The sequence below is a fragment of the Rattus norvegicus genome, chromosome 10, assembly GCF_021556685.1.
Source record: "Rattus norvegicus strain SHRSP/BbbUtx chromosome 10, alternate assembly SHRSP_T2T, whole genome shotgun sequence".
In the NCBI taxonomy this organism is placed as follows: domain Eukaryota; kingdom Metazoa; phylum Chordata; class Mammalia; order Rodentia; family Muridae; genus Rattus; species Rattus norvegicus.
In genome coordinates, this window is record NC_141543.1 from 45,645,774 (window position 1) to 45,660,585 (window position 14,812).

A 14,812-nucleotide genomic window follows, 5' to 3' on the forward strand; every position below is an offset into this window, starting at 1 on the left:
TTACAGGTATGTACCATTACCGTGTTTTATTGGCTGCAAGGCATAAAACTCAGGGCCTTGTGTGTGTTAGGCAAGTACTCTACCAACTGAACCACATCGCCAGCCCTTCAAGTGCTTTCTAGAGTACTAACTGTCACTTAGGAAAGTTACACAATCATTTTTATGCCTCGGTTTTGTCACCTATAAAATGGGGGATTGTGTTAAATAGTACATGCATCTTAGGATTCCTGTGGGAATTGTGAGACCAGGCACATGATGTCAACACCGTACCTAGCCTTCAATAAGCACTCAATAAATACTAGTGATTATTGTTGATTTTCTCTTGCTACCCATGCTGAGATGGGGCATGATGAGAGAGGGCAGAGAAAAGGCTGGGGAAGGATTATTACACTGCAGTATCAAACATCTGTGTGAAATGTGTTCTGCAAGTGCCGGAGGAGGAGGCTCCCTCTTCTGAATTCCTTCTTTCTCTGGGAAATGTCATGTGTGTTTGCAAAGACACATAATTTAGGACTGGCTAACCAGTGTCAGTGCATAGCAATATGGAGGAGGGTAAGAAAGAAGGGACCCATAACAGTGACGATCTTGCAGAGAGCAATGACTGAGCTGAAACTGATGCTGTAGCAGGTGAGGATTTCCAGATACCTGGACACTTCACAAGATAGCAGAATTACTCAATGTGGTTTTGTGGATGATAGTATACTGAGTACACAGCTTGATGCTTACACAGATGTGTATATAGGTGCACAATGCATGAGCAAACATAGCCAAGGAAGAAAACAGCTGAAAGGGCTTAGAGTACATTATCAAAAGGAATTTTACTTCTCTCTCTCTCTCTCTCTCTCTCTCTCTCTCTCTCTCTCTCTCTCTCCTCTTCCACTTTCCCTTTTTAGGGCTGAAGAGAACAGCCACTCTATATACTCACTCTATACCCTAGTCTGGCCTAGAACTCACTATGTAGTCCAGGCTGGCCTTGAATTCATGGTAATCCTTCTGCCTCAGCTTTCCAAATGCTGCGATTACAGGTATCTCCTCTTTGATCCCTGGTAGAGAAGAAAGGCTTCTAACTCAGTACCCACAAAACTCCCCAACAATGTGAGTTTGTGAGATTAAAGTCACTGTTGTTGTAGGCAAGGATGTCTGGCTTCTTCCTAGCATTAGACTGTCTAAAAAGGAGGCTGTGTGTATATAGTATAAGGATAAAATGATTCAGAGGGGCCAGTGAGATGGCTGAGGTGGTAAAAGTGCTTAACACTATGTCTCACAACTTGAGTTTGAGCCGTGGAACCCACATGGTGAAAGGAAAGAACAGATCCTTGCAAGTTGCCCTGTAACCTCCATAGCTTGTGCTGTGGCCTATACATGTTTGCACACACATAAATAAGTGTGCGCAAAATAAACAAGCATAGTCATTTAAAAAGTAATTAGCCACAAGAAGAAGAATGTCTACCTCTTGAGAAGAATACGTAATAAGTCTCTGTAATCTCCAAGGCCTGATGGGAAATTGCCAACTCCTCCTCATTATGTAGGCCGGGTGGTTTTGAACTCATGTCCTTTCTCAGCGTCCCCTGTGCTAGGATCACAGGCACACATCACAGTACCTGTTTTTACCCTGTGATAATCTGTCAGGTTTCTTGCATCACCCAAAGGCTAACCACATTTTCCTTCTAAGCCTCAGTTCTTTCATCTCTGCCGTGGGGTAGGTACTACTGTCCTGGAACTGTTTTTCTAATGGGATTGGGTGACTGGGCAGCTTACTCTGCAAACTGAGGTGCTACTGCAGGAGCAGGGCGGCTTGCCGCAGTCCTCTGGAGCTGGAGAGGGCTGCAGAAGGGAACACATAGTGACAAACACACACAGAACAGAGCAGTCGCTCTCATGGGTATGAGTTAGCAACAGACTCCCTGGAAAGGTGGGTAAGTCAAAGGGGCGCAGAAGGAAGGACATGGTCCTGGGGACAGAACAATGGTGGGATGGTGTAGAGCCTTCCAAACCTCTGGGAGTCCCAAGCAAGACTCTAGTGAATGCTGGATCAGGTGCCTAGGAAGCTGGGTGAGTGATCTGATTCCTTCCCCCCTTCCCCAGTCCTTTCTGACATCAGATTCACTGCTCCCTCAGTCTCCACATATGCTCATTGCAGTGTCCTCTGGGGCCCAGATGCCATTCCCATCCATTGGGTGCCTCTCCTTCTCTCTGCATCCTTCTATTGCATGGCTGTGGTGTGTGAATGAAAGCTGCAGTTGCACAAAAGCTCAGGGACTGCAGCACCATCTCAGGATAGGGTTGGGTGCTCAGGAGAGGAGCTCTGTCATGAGTTGTGCTTATGTTTAGGAGAGGGAGACAGAACGTCAAAGGGAGACACCATGGCATCATCAGGGCATACAGGCTTTGCACAGAACACACAGGGAGTAAGTTTAGGGGATGATGTATGACTGATGGGAGTCCTGTCCCCTGCAAGCAACTTCTTTATCTTTTCTTTATATCTGCAAAGTGAAAGAGCTTCTCCACATGCAGCCTCAGTGGGGATAGCCCAGGATCTTGCCACCCCTACCTTCTATCTATGTTAGCCTTTGGGTCATGAAAGGGTGTCCAGAAAGACTGATTCTCAGACCTCAGAAGCATCTCCAGCAAGGCTCTTGGCATCTGCTGTGCACCGGAAGTTTGAAAAGCTTCAACGTAAAGTCCTCTGTGAGCAATTCAGTCTCTGGTTCCATCCCGGGAGAGCCTGACACTATACTCTGGTGAGGAATCTGTATTTTACTTTTAAAATGTTGCTACTTTGTGACACTAGGGGACTCTACTCAATGCTTTATCCATCAAGCCACTTCCCGCCCCCAGCTGTTTAAATTTGAAAACTATCTTTATGTTTGATTGACATATGCAAAACTGTACATATGTACACGACCTGAAGGGTTTGGAGATCTGTGTGCACTTGTGAGGTCATCGATCCCCTAAGTCTCTCTGTCACCCCCAGTCTTGGCTGTTGCCCCTTCATGTGTTATTATTTACACATAAGAACTTTGTGTTATTATTTACTACATAAGAACACTTTATGTAGTTCAAACCTCTCAATGTCTTGGGATCTGTCTCTTTGACAGACCTGTCTCAACTAGTTTTGACAGGTCAGTTTCGAGATCTGCTCAGTTCGAGTTCACGCTGCTTTAGATTCCTTAACTTGGAGGGACAGTGTGACCTTCTGCAATGAACGGGTGTAGCTCCTGAGGATGGGAAATGGCCGGGGTGTCCTGTAAGAGGGAGAGAGGACTGCTGCCCACCTCATGGCTGTCAACAGCACCCCGATAAGACGCTAAACTCATTTAGTAACAGATCCTACAGAACAGGCGGATTCAAAGGCTGAGAGTGGTAATCTAATTGTGCCGAATTAGCTTCAGACAATATCAACTTCAGAAAACCACAAAGGGATCTTTAGACACCATTTCAAAAGCTTTGGTGCTTGCAGACACCCCTCTTAAGGGCTCACATTCCAGAGCCTGGGCTCTGTGGGCTAAGCCCCCTCTCCTAGCCTCCAGACACTGTTCCCTTCTAACTGTTTTCTCAATGAAGTTGCTGGCACCCTGGCGTGTCTTTGGTTGTGTGCTAGGCTTAACAGGGAATGGGTTTGTGGAGACAGCTGGAGTTCAGGGCAGAGAGGCTGTAAGTGCCAGGAACAATAATGGTGCCTGTGGCTTTATTTGTGGATTGGTAAATTTTCTTCTGTGTCCTTCTGGTGCACTCTGAAGCCCGTTTCCTTCCTTAACTGCAGGTTTTTATATGACTGAGGTGGCTTCCTTTTACTAATCCTTTGCCACATTGTGTGCATGTAGGTTCGTTGCCCAATTTAGTTATTATCTGATCTATTTTGAAGAATGAGAAAAATATCATCAAGTATGTGCTCTTGGCCTGATTTAGAGCCCCAAAATTTCAGGAGATAATTTGGGAGTCAGGACAAGAGGAGCTGTAAGCGTTGTCAGGGTTGTCTCTGACCTGTACTTCACTTATTCTTTTGCAAGGAATCACTTACAAATTCATAATATATAGAAGCAGTGTAAATTTCTATATCCCCAAGCAAGTAGATTCCAGTTCCCTTTCCTGACCTCCATGACCATTGCGGCAACTCCTGCACCACTCAGTAGAGATTCCAGAAAGTTCTTAGTTCCCTAGAGCCAGAATTTCTGTGCGCATTAAAAAGAAATCTATGCGCTTGCAGTCGCATAGGCTAAATCAAAGCTAGTGTTTCCCAATACAGAGGCTGTGGGCACATCAGAGGTACGTGCGATCTTAAGGAAGACCTGGAATCTACATAAAATGTCTCAGAGACTATAGCCAGTTTTGTATTTACCTCTGCCCAAACCTTATGGGCTGACTAGGAAACAGCATAGGTCCTTAGCATTGTTTTATCTTGGATCAACTCAGTGAGAGACATTCCTTGTTCTGTGATGGTTTCTAACAGTTGTGTGTCCTCTTGACTAATAATGGCAATGAGTAAATGAGTCAAGAATGGGTTCAGTAAACAACTAAAAAATTAGGCTTCTCGTTGGGGGTGGGTATAAAATGTTAAACCATCACGGAAAGAAAGAAGATAGTCTGACTTCCTCAAATCATTTTTCAGATAAGGTAGTGGTGGAGCAATCTCACCACTCTGAACATTCCTTAGCCTAGGAAGGTAAGACATTTATAGTCTTTGTCAGTCACCACGGTCACCTTAGGGGAGCTGTTCATTGAGGTCCTCAATTCTTTCTGACTTCTGAGGCTGGGAGTAGCTGGCAACAGCTATCATCATCATCATCATCACCACCACCACCACCACCACCACCACCACCACCACCACCACCACCATCATCATTATTGTGGTAATAGTTGGGATATGCTGCAGTGACTTTAACCCTAACTGTACTAATATGGGGGAAAGATTGGGAGAAGGTCACCGCAAACAAGAACATCTAAAAATTTCTGAGTGCGATGGGTGGCATCCCTTCATTTTACAGGTGAGCACGGTGAGACCCAGAAGGGTCACGGTGTGTTCCCAAGGTCATGCTGAAATAGTTAAATTCCAGATCCCAGGTCTGCTGCGGCTGAGGTCGCACTATCTAAAGCACACCACTTAAAACCCTGCAGAAGAACCTTCGAGCCGGGCTCACAGGAGACAGTGCCATCCATCTTAGAAATCATAACGTTAATGGCACCACATCAGTGTGGTGCTGTCATAGGCTCTGTTCACAGACCGCCTGGAGGCAAGAATTGCAGACCCTCTGCTGTAGGAGAAAAGGTTCCTCTCTGCAGGGATGGCATGTGTCACTGCAGAATAGCTGGTTTTGAACGGGACACACAATCACATGATTAGTTAATACCAGGTGAAGGCAGGGTAGCCACTGGGGCCAGTTCATCCGGAACCTTTGTGAAAATGGAGACCCATCTTTGATAATGGGTTGCTCAGAGGCTGAAAACTAACAAGGATTGGGTTTAGCCATCTGAGTTGGAAATAGAGTCCCACATGGGAGCGCCTTCTTATGACTGTGCTGCAGGATGAGAGCAGAGTTGACTCTGGAAGTCAGAACCCATGCACCACAGCTGTTCCACTCTCTCCCCTGCCCCATTTAGCTGTGGCCTTTCATAAGACCATCCCTAAGATAAATTTCCCAAATACGCAGATGTTATGTGCAGATTTACAATTCCATTTATTGGCCTTGTTCAAACTGCCGGTTGGGAATGAAATTACAACATTTCTTTCCCATCTTTCCTAAGCCTCCAGAGGGCAGGTGGGCTGATTGACAGTTTAGCTGCCCCTGATGCAGACTTGCCCCGAAGGCTTAGTTCCTTAGGAAAAAGTCCTTGGGTCATTTCAGAAACTTCTAGATGCATTTTTTTTAGTACCCCAAAAATACAGTGGAAGGACTTGGGGAGAACACAGATGTTACCAGGGAGAAAGATCAAGGTGGTTGTCTGCCCTTCTTGGTAAGCTTGGGAACCTTTCCAGGAGGGCATATCTCAGGAAAATTATTATTTATCTTTCCATAGGGATAGAGATATTAAACAATGTATTTATCATGTTCTTTCTCATCCTAGAATTGAAAGAAACATCTAGATATTAAACAATGTATTTATCATGTTCTTTCTCATCCTAGAATTGAAAGAAACATCTTCATTTCAACGTTTTGATCGGCTTTCTTAGCAAGTGACTGACACACAGGGTCTAAAACCTCAGCACCAGACATCATCTACCGGGATGGGAAATGGAAGAGGGACATAAAAAAAAGTGTTGATCTTCTGGAAAATCACCCATGATTTGGTTCACACCATTCTGTCTTTATTCCTTGCTGAAACTCAAACTAGACCCTTTCTATTTCAGTGGGACATGCTGTGTATTCTACCAGGGGTCGTTACCTCAAGCAAACTCGACTTTTTCATTATTATGATTAGGGCATCAGAGCGGCTGATTAAAAACTTATTTTTATCGTCCTTCAAGACTTGGAAAATCCTGTCTCTTCACACTGTACCCTGGGGTAGTTTGCAGTGTCCGGAGATATTTTTGATTGTCATGATCAGGGAGAAAAACGCTACTGGCACCAGACAGACTGCTAGGATGCACAGGGCAGATGTCATGACAAAGAATTACAAGGATCAAACTGCCAAAGGTGCAGGAGCTGAGAAACATTCCTACAGATCATGTCTGTCTGAATTATTGAGGGGGCAAGGAACTGTTGGGGTTATATTAGTCTTGTCCTTGCAATAAGCCTCTGTCAGGGCTCTGGGGATCAAAGCCATGCTCCCTTTGGTTTCAAGGTATGTTGAATAGGGAATGTGTTATTAAAGGAATATTAGTTTTAGCCCATGTCGATATAAGGCCCTCCCAAGTGACACACAATTTCTGTTATTGGATCACAGGGTGTCGCATATTAAATTTAAAACGTTAGGCTGTTTAACATGAAGGCAGGAACTTCATCCAAATTGCTTCCAAGCATTGGTGGGGACACGGCTAATGAGCACTGTCCCCTAGGACCCCAGCTGCCTTTCCAAGGCCTCCATTCACTTCCTGCATTGGTAGCACGTGAGGCTCCAGCACCACTCACTTCAGATGTTTTTGTTTGTTTTGTTGTTGATGTTGCTTCCTTGCTGGTTGCCTACAGATGGGCCTTAGGTATCGCCCTGGTGGCCCCCGTGTTTTTCCGCAATCTCAAACAGGTGAGCGGCAAGCCTCCCTTGATCTAAGAAGGGCCTGGGCCCTGGGAATATAAACTGTCTCATTCTAACTCCAAGCTTGTCCCTTGGTGAGAAGGAGTAGTTATGCTCACAAAACCTGCAAGGGAACTCGGCTGGCCTCTGTTTACCTCTACCTCTGATTCTAAGGCATTTTGTGTGTCTCGCCTAAAATTTAAAAGATGAAAGAATTAGAGATGTAAATGCCATTTGAACAAGGACATCTTCCTTGGTTAACTCCCCTGTGACCCCCTTTCATCTCTCTGGGAAATTGCGAAGGGTCTGAACATTAACTCCTGAAACGAAGCAGCCGTCCTCTTGCTTCGGTAGTGCCGCCGCTGCCGCAGCAGCATGATCCAGATCTCTCTAATCATGCCTCTTGTTTCCTCACAAGCACATCGAGTTCTCGATCATGCCCACTGCTGCTCGCATGTGCCTTCTTCACCCACACAGGGGAAGGGAGACTCTGTTGGGCCACCACCAGTTCACTTGAGGAATTAACACAGCGGAGCCTCACCCTTATCTGAGCGATTACAATGCAGACCTTTTAGACCGATTCTCCTTTTTTTGTGAAAGCTCATGTCTGGGGGAGGGAAATCAAGGATTGCATCAAGAAAAAAGGAATGGGGGTGGGTAGAGGACAAGACTCTTCTAGTCCTCCCACTTCACCTGTTCCACAAAGTAGGTAAATCTCACAAGGCCCTTAAAAAAATATTTGGCTATTTATGTTCTAAGCTGCGGTTGGGACAGTGGGATGCTAAAGAATTATTTTAAGAGGGCATTAAAAGCTTTAGCAATGGGTAACCCTGGGAAGTGAGGGGGTGTCTTTTCTTCATCATCTCTAGAAGAAGAAAGACTCATATTCAGAAACTGTCACTTGGGAGAGAAGGCCTCATTCGTACCACCGACCAATGGATCAGTCAAACCAGCAACTCCTTGCAGTATCATAAAATCACACTTACGTTTTACGATCAGAGGAGACCTTATTTGGTGATCGTTTAGTTTTTAGAACAAGCGGAGTGGGTTCTTTTTTCAAATGCCTATTAACTCACCACAGTGGTAAAGCATTAGAAGCAGACACGCTAGGATGAGGAAGATTAACGATCTCTGCAGAGCTGGGAAGAATATTTTTCAATTCACATAGAAGGAATTTATCATCACCACCTCTGAAGATGGCATGATTTGCCCATTTGCAAAAGGCCTATCTGTTTCAATACTTCCTAAAGATGTAATTTTTCACTTTTCACTTGGACTAACACAAGAATGCCAAGCCTGTAAGCAGAGAATTAGGAGTCAGTGAGTGGGTGTGGGGAGCCTAGGGATAGGCATCCATTCATAAATAAGAACTGCCCATTGGAGTAGCAGAGGGTCTGCTGTAACAGAGTTTGGAAAGAAGCATGTAACAGGGAGGATGGAGTCAAAGTTTTAAAAGGAATATATTTTCTAGTGTCTATTCTCGAATAGGTCTGATGTGCACTTATGTTAGGGCTTTGCAAGCTGAGGTCATAACTGCGATATTCCCCAGCTCCAAACTACAGAAACCCCTGACCCCGAAGAAAAACAACAAAAAGAGAGACAGGATGCTCTGTTTTGTGCCCAGCCAGTCCAACTGCAACCTTCCGCGTCACCGCTAGTTGTCACTTCGCTCCCAGACGGGAGACCCGGGGTTTCCAGCACTGCGGTTTGAGAGAATGCGGTCCCAATTAAACTAAAAAACTCGTAAAGCTTCCCCTTAAGTCCGTAGTCGAGTGAAGGGTAATGAGCAGAGGGGTAAGGGGTCTGGGGGCCCAGTTTTGCGGGGAGCGCAGCAGGCAGAGAGACCGCAAAGAACAGACAAACCGGAGTGGCTGCCGGAGCAGCCACTGTCTGGGACCTACACGCACCAGCCAGACACCCTGCGGGTGGGGGGTGGGGGAAGGAGAGGAATGGAAGGGCCTTCAGCACACAGCACCCCCTCCCCAGTTGATGAGGCCGCGGTAGAGTCAGCCTCTTTACTCTTCCTGAACCCCCTTTGCACCATAAGCATAGTGGTCAGTATAGAAAATCGCGTACCTGAAGAATACAATGGTCTCCCAAAGGTAGAATCGCAGAGTGTTGAAGCTGTACATCTTCCAGATTCTTGTGCTGTAAAGTCCACGAGTTATGGGGGTGCAAAGATGTTTCCGATGGGCACTTACGAAGCCGGAGAACGCCACTGGGGGTAATAATCCAGATGTTTAAGGGGGCAGGGAGTAGAGGGACGAGGTGGCAGAGCTGGGGGGGAGAATTGCAGCCAGGCAGCTAAGGTACCGCGGACAGCGGCGGTCGTGCAGGTTCAGCACCACGGAGAGCGTCCAGCCGGCTGCGGGCGGGAAGAGCGCGGCTGAAGCTTTACTCGCTGGAGGCTCCCTGCGGCGCTGGGAGGCACGTTCGGGGGTGGGTATATTTTCTTCTTTTCTTTTCTTTCTTTCTTCTTCTTTTTACCCTTGTTTTTCTGTCGAGATGGTCAGAAATCCGTGGGGATCAGAGCCCTGGCCTCGGACCCTTAGACCCGGCTGGCATCTTCTTTCTGGCCCAGGGCTGGCCCGAGGGGTTTTAGGGGTTGGAGGGGCGGGGGTGGAGCAGGTGACGGTGCTGGCTTCAGTTAGATGTCGGAGAGTGTGCCAGGCTGGCGCATCGCGACCGAGTCCCGGAATCTCGTTCCCCTGCCTCCGTTCCTGTCTGCTGTCGCCTTGCAGTCCTTGTTCTCTGGTCCCCGCCGAATAAGTTGGAATCGCTGCAGAAAAGGTGTCCCATTGCTTGGGGCTGCAGGAGCAAAAGAGCCCACCACAACTTTCAGGGGCTGCTCGGGTCCATGGCTTCCCAGCAGGGCTCAAAAGCCCAAGCTTTCAGAGGCATTTTGAATTTCTAAGCTCACCCATCTTGTTCTGGCCAGACTCTTTCAGATCTTTAGACTTTCTTACTGCATTAATTTAACAAACTGGCGGCCGGCTGTAGAGGATGGTGGGGGCGAGGACCGACAGGAGGGGGTGGAGAGGGGAAAATGGGGGGAAAAACTCCTTAGAAGCTTCAAACCCTCCCACTCGGGGTGTTCATTGGCCCGCAGCTGCAAAAACCATATCTTCTCTCCAGGTTCGGCCAATTGCACGTTAGGCTCTGGGTTGAGTTTAACCCTTGGAGTGCTGGCAGAGACCAGCCTCCTGCACTTTCCAGGCATCAGGGTTTTGCAGGTCTTCTTCTGTCGCTCCAGAGAGGTCATGACATTTATCTTTTAAGTCTTTCAAAATCCATACCTTGAGCATCAGTCCAGATGTGCTGGGGCAGACTCAGTTTATTATTTTTCCATTAATTTGTTTATTCATTTTACATCCCAGTCACAGCTCCCTCTTCCTCCTCTCCTCCAAGTCCCACTCTCACACCCTCTCACCAGAGAAGGAAATGCCCCTCATGGGTACCAGCCAGTCCTGACCTATCAAGTCACAGCAGGACTAAGAGTATCCTCTCCCACTGAGGCCAGAGAAGGCAGTCCAGTTAGGGGAAGGTATCCAAAGGTAGACAACCGAGTCAGAGACAACCCCTGCTGCTCCAATTGTTCAGGGAGCCACATGGAGACCAAGCTGCACATCTGCTAGATATGTGTAGGGGACCTAGGTCCAGCCCATTCCTGTTCTCTGGTTGGTGCTTCAGTCTCTGTGAGCCTCCGTGGGCCCAGGTTAGTTGACTCTTCATGTTTTCTTGTGGTGCCCACCGCTCCCTCAGTTTTTCCCCATACTCTTCCACAAGATTCCACAAGCTCTGCCTAATATTTCATTGTGGGTCTCTGCATCTGTTTCCACTTTAAAAGGGTCAATGGAACCAGATCCCTCAGTTTTGTTAAAGTGCTGAAGGTATAATATTTGGGCCCAGAAGTCTTAAGAAGAAAGGTCTGTTGGATAGAGTGAGTCTCCTTCCGGGATCATTGTGGTAGGAAAATTCAGGGAAAGTTTCTTAGTTTCTAGGGTTAAAGGGGAGCTGATGTCTCTTTAGAAAGAGATAGAAGACACACTGTTCCATCAGAGCAGAGGACGTTTGATTCGCATCAGATAGGCTGGGGAAACTGGGCTCCAAACGAATGGGAGAGCCGAGGAGTGCATGCATGTGCTCCTATGGTACCCCTCCCCAATTCTTCTTCACCCGCCTTTTCTCTACCTTATCTGACTTTCAGAAATGAGATATACATTTCACAGTTGAGCCCATCTGGAGAGGTAGAGTTAATCAGATTTTCTCTCAGCTAGGGGACTTTAGTGGATTAATAGCCTCTGCAGGATTTTCTGGACCACTGGAACTCACTGGGATTCTAGGGGCTCTCCGTTTCAATGCTGCCTAGAAGACAGGCTTTCTGTTTCCCCAGCATATTCAGGAATTCCTTACTTGGGGCCATGGTTCTCTGTTCTCTGCAAGTTCAGGTCCTTTCCCAAGCAAAGCTTCCTTTCCCAGTGCAGGACGAGACTAGCAGAACTCCACTCTCTTGTACTGGAGAAGCAGGTGTCAGAAGGCTCTTTCACAGTTTTTCTTTACCAGGGTTTGCTTGCTCTCTCTCTCTCTCTCTCTCTCTCTCTCTCTCTCTCTCTCTCTCTCTCTCTCTCTCGTTGCCTTGGCTGGCATAGAACTTAAAACTGGAACTAGATATGTAGACCAAGCTGGCCTTAAACTCATAGAGATCTACCTGATTCTGCCTTCTGAGTGCTGGGACCCAAACCATGAACTACCATGCCTAGCCTAAAAAGTGTGTATACTCTCTTGTGTATAATTTATTTTTGATTTGTCTTCTACATTAATTCTAAAGTGAACTCAAAGATCTTATTTGTATTTATATATTTTTGCAATTGGTTTCTGTCCACAGATATTTTTGTGTTCATAGATGCGTGCTTGTGTCACATGTATGTATCAACATGTGTCAGTGCGTGGGTACCCCAGAGACATTAAAACAAACAATAAGTCAGCAACTGTATTCTTGCTCCCTCTAACTGGGAAACATGAGCACAGCTGGACATGAATACAAAGTCTAGCATTTTCTGTTACTTCCCTGGTGTGTGTGTGTGTGTGTGTGTGTGTGTGTGTGTGTGTGTGTGTTGCTGATGGTGAGTGTGACTATTTCCCAGCTTGTGGCCTAAGCAAGAGAAGAGAGAGACTATGGCTACAAAAGAGAAGCAGTTGTGTTCTGTTTGCTATGAGGTGACACTCTCGTTCAGTCTACACATGAGTTGACCATGTTTCAGGCATGGGATAAATGGTGGTCTGAACTCCTGGGATATGCAGCTGCTTCAGAGACTCATGAGAAAAGCCATGTAACTAAGGGTCTGCATAGCCTATTAACTTTTTTTGAAGAACCAACTCTTTGGTTGATTTTAGGTATTATTACTTTTTTATACACAATTTCATTAGTTTCTTCCCAAGCATCAACTGCTGGGATGACATGCAAATAAAAATTCCTGTGTAGCCGAGAAAAGAATCAGCAGAGTTAACAGACAATCTATAGAATGGTAGAAAATCTTTACTAACAACACTCCAGACAAGAGGCCACTATTCAGAATTTACAAAGAATTGCAGAAAATAAATCCCAAGGAAACAAAACTACCAAACGGATAAGTGAATAATTGACTAGGCAGTCTTCAAAAAACAAAACAAAACAAAACACCCAAACTCCCCACAAATAGTCAATAACTGTTTTAAAAGTATTGAGTAGCCCTAGCTGTCAGGGGAATGGAAATTAAAACCACTTTGTTATACTCACTCCAGTCAGAATGGCTATCATCAACAAACCTGACAAGAGATGTTGGAAAGGACATGGAGAGAAAGGAACCCTTATTCACTCTTGTTGAGGATGTGAATTAATAGAGTTGTTGTGGAAATTATTTTACAAATTTCTCAAAAATTAAAAATAGAACTATCACATGACTCAGCTAGATCACTCTTGGACATATACCCAGGTATTTTTATATCCTGTCATAAAGACATCTGTACTCCATGTTTATTGATGGTTTATTCACTATAGCAAAGAATTGGAATCAATCAAGCCCAACAACAAATGAATGGATAATGAAAAATTGATATATATATAATGCATATCTTGAAAATTGTTCACTGACTTTCATGTGGGAGCTATACTTTGTATGTACCTACATACATGCACCTCTCCCACACAAAATAAAAGAATAAAGTTGCAATCCAATTAAAAAAAAAGAAGAAAGGTAAGGGGTACAGAGTGACAAGAACTTAGAATATACAATACTAAGCAAAGTCACATACTCTCAGGGAAGAAATCTGTTCCTTATCATATACAGAATTTAGCCAATAATATGTATGCATATGTGAATAAATATACATGTGGGTGCAGTGGAACATGTAGAGGAGAGAGTAGGAATGGCCAAATCTAAAGGGAAGAAGAATAACCTAATGAGTGCGTAAGTAATGAAGGAGAATATAAAGTTAATTGTTTATTTAGCTCTCACTGCATCATGGAGAATTTTGTTTTGTTTTTGGTGGTAGGTCAGTACATAAAATATATTTGAGACCGACAGCACAAAATTTGAATATAAAACTTCACAGTTTCCATCTCAAATGCCAATTCTAATGATATTTAAGTTCATAAAGTTTATAGATTTTGGTCTGTGATATTTTTATTTATTTGCTTTTTTAAAAAATAATAAAGCTTATAAAATGAAATACACTGGAAGACTAGTGAGAAAAGTACCTGATGGTTGCAACTTTACGCTTTAAAACAGGTTTATTTTTCTTTTCAATTATGTGTATATGTGTCTGTGTGTGCGTCAATAAAGCACCTGAGTAGAAAAGGATCCCCTGGATCTGGAGTCTGTGGACAGTTGTAGACAGTCATGAGCCATCCACCTACTGCAGGAGGTGGGAACTGAACTCAGGTCCTTGGGAAGAACATCAAGTGCTCCTAACTGCTAAGCCATCTCCCCAGCTCTAGCTTCATACGCTTCAGCCGCACACCTCAGATACTTCTCATTTGTCAGGATCTTTCTGTTCTTTTGTAGTTCACTCATGAAGATAAACAACCAAGGGTTTGGTCATGGATATATGTCTTTATTTTTAACTCTGGGTAAATAACTAAACTCTTTAGGCTTATGTCAAAGGAAGGCTGTAATATCCACGTTCCACACTTGAGGGAATTGCGCAGAAGGAATGGTCATTACTCCTATCTTACTGCAACTCACTGTGCTGTATAAAGCAAGGTCTGCATAGGAAGGAGCATGTTGACTTCAGTGATCAGTCCATTTCTGTTCATAGCTGTACCGCAGAACTTACTCTGGGATGTAATTATAGTACTTAACTTGTCCCTTACAGGCACCGGGAGCCAGATTAGAAACTTACTAAGTATGGCTAAATTTTGACACACAGTGATACTTCGTTATGAGAAATGATTGGTTACTATGTGCCTGACAGGAAGTAACTCAAGGCGTTTAGGACAGAGCAGAGAAGGAAGCAGAGATCTCTGTTCTTGCATAGTGCATCTTCTGGTGGAGGGAGATGGGGGGCTGAGCAGTCAGGAGGATTAAAAGGAAGAAAACTGGGCTGGTGAGATGGATCAGCAGGTTGGGGGTGTTTGCCACTAGATCTGATAATCTGAGTTCAA

At 45.1% G+C, this 14,812-nt stretch overlaps 1 protein-coding gene across 2 annotated transcripts in view; it reads right to left on the minus strand.

The window, feature by feature from the left end:
* The window catches only part of Glra1 (glycine receptor, alpha 1), a 97,892-nt gene extending 88,406 nt beyond the window's left edge, over positions 1-9,486 (minus strand). The window contains exon 1 of one of the 2 annotated variants that reach the window (NM_013133.1): positions 9,247-9,486. In NM_013133.1, the coding sequence (NP_037265.1) occupies positions 9,247-9,302 (56 nt within the window). In that variant the 5' untranslated portion in view covers positions 9,303-9,486. The remainder of the gene's footprint in view (positions 1-9,246) is intronic. The other variant, XM_087570017.1, reaches the window with a different exon arrangement.
* Between the last annotated feature and the right edge of the window lie 5,326 nt (positions 9,487-14,812).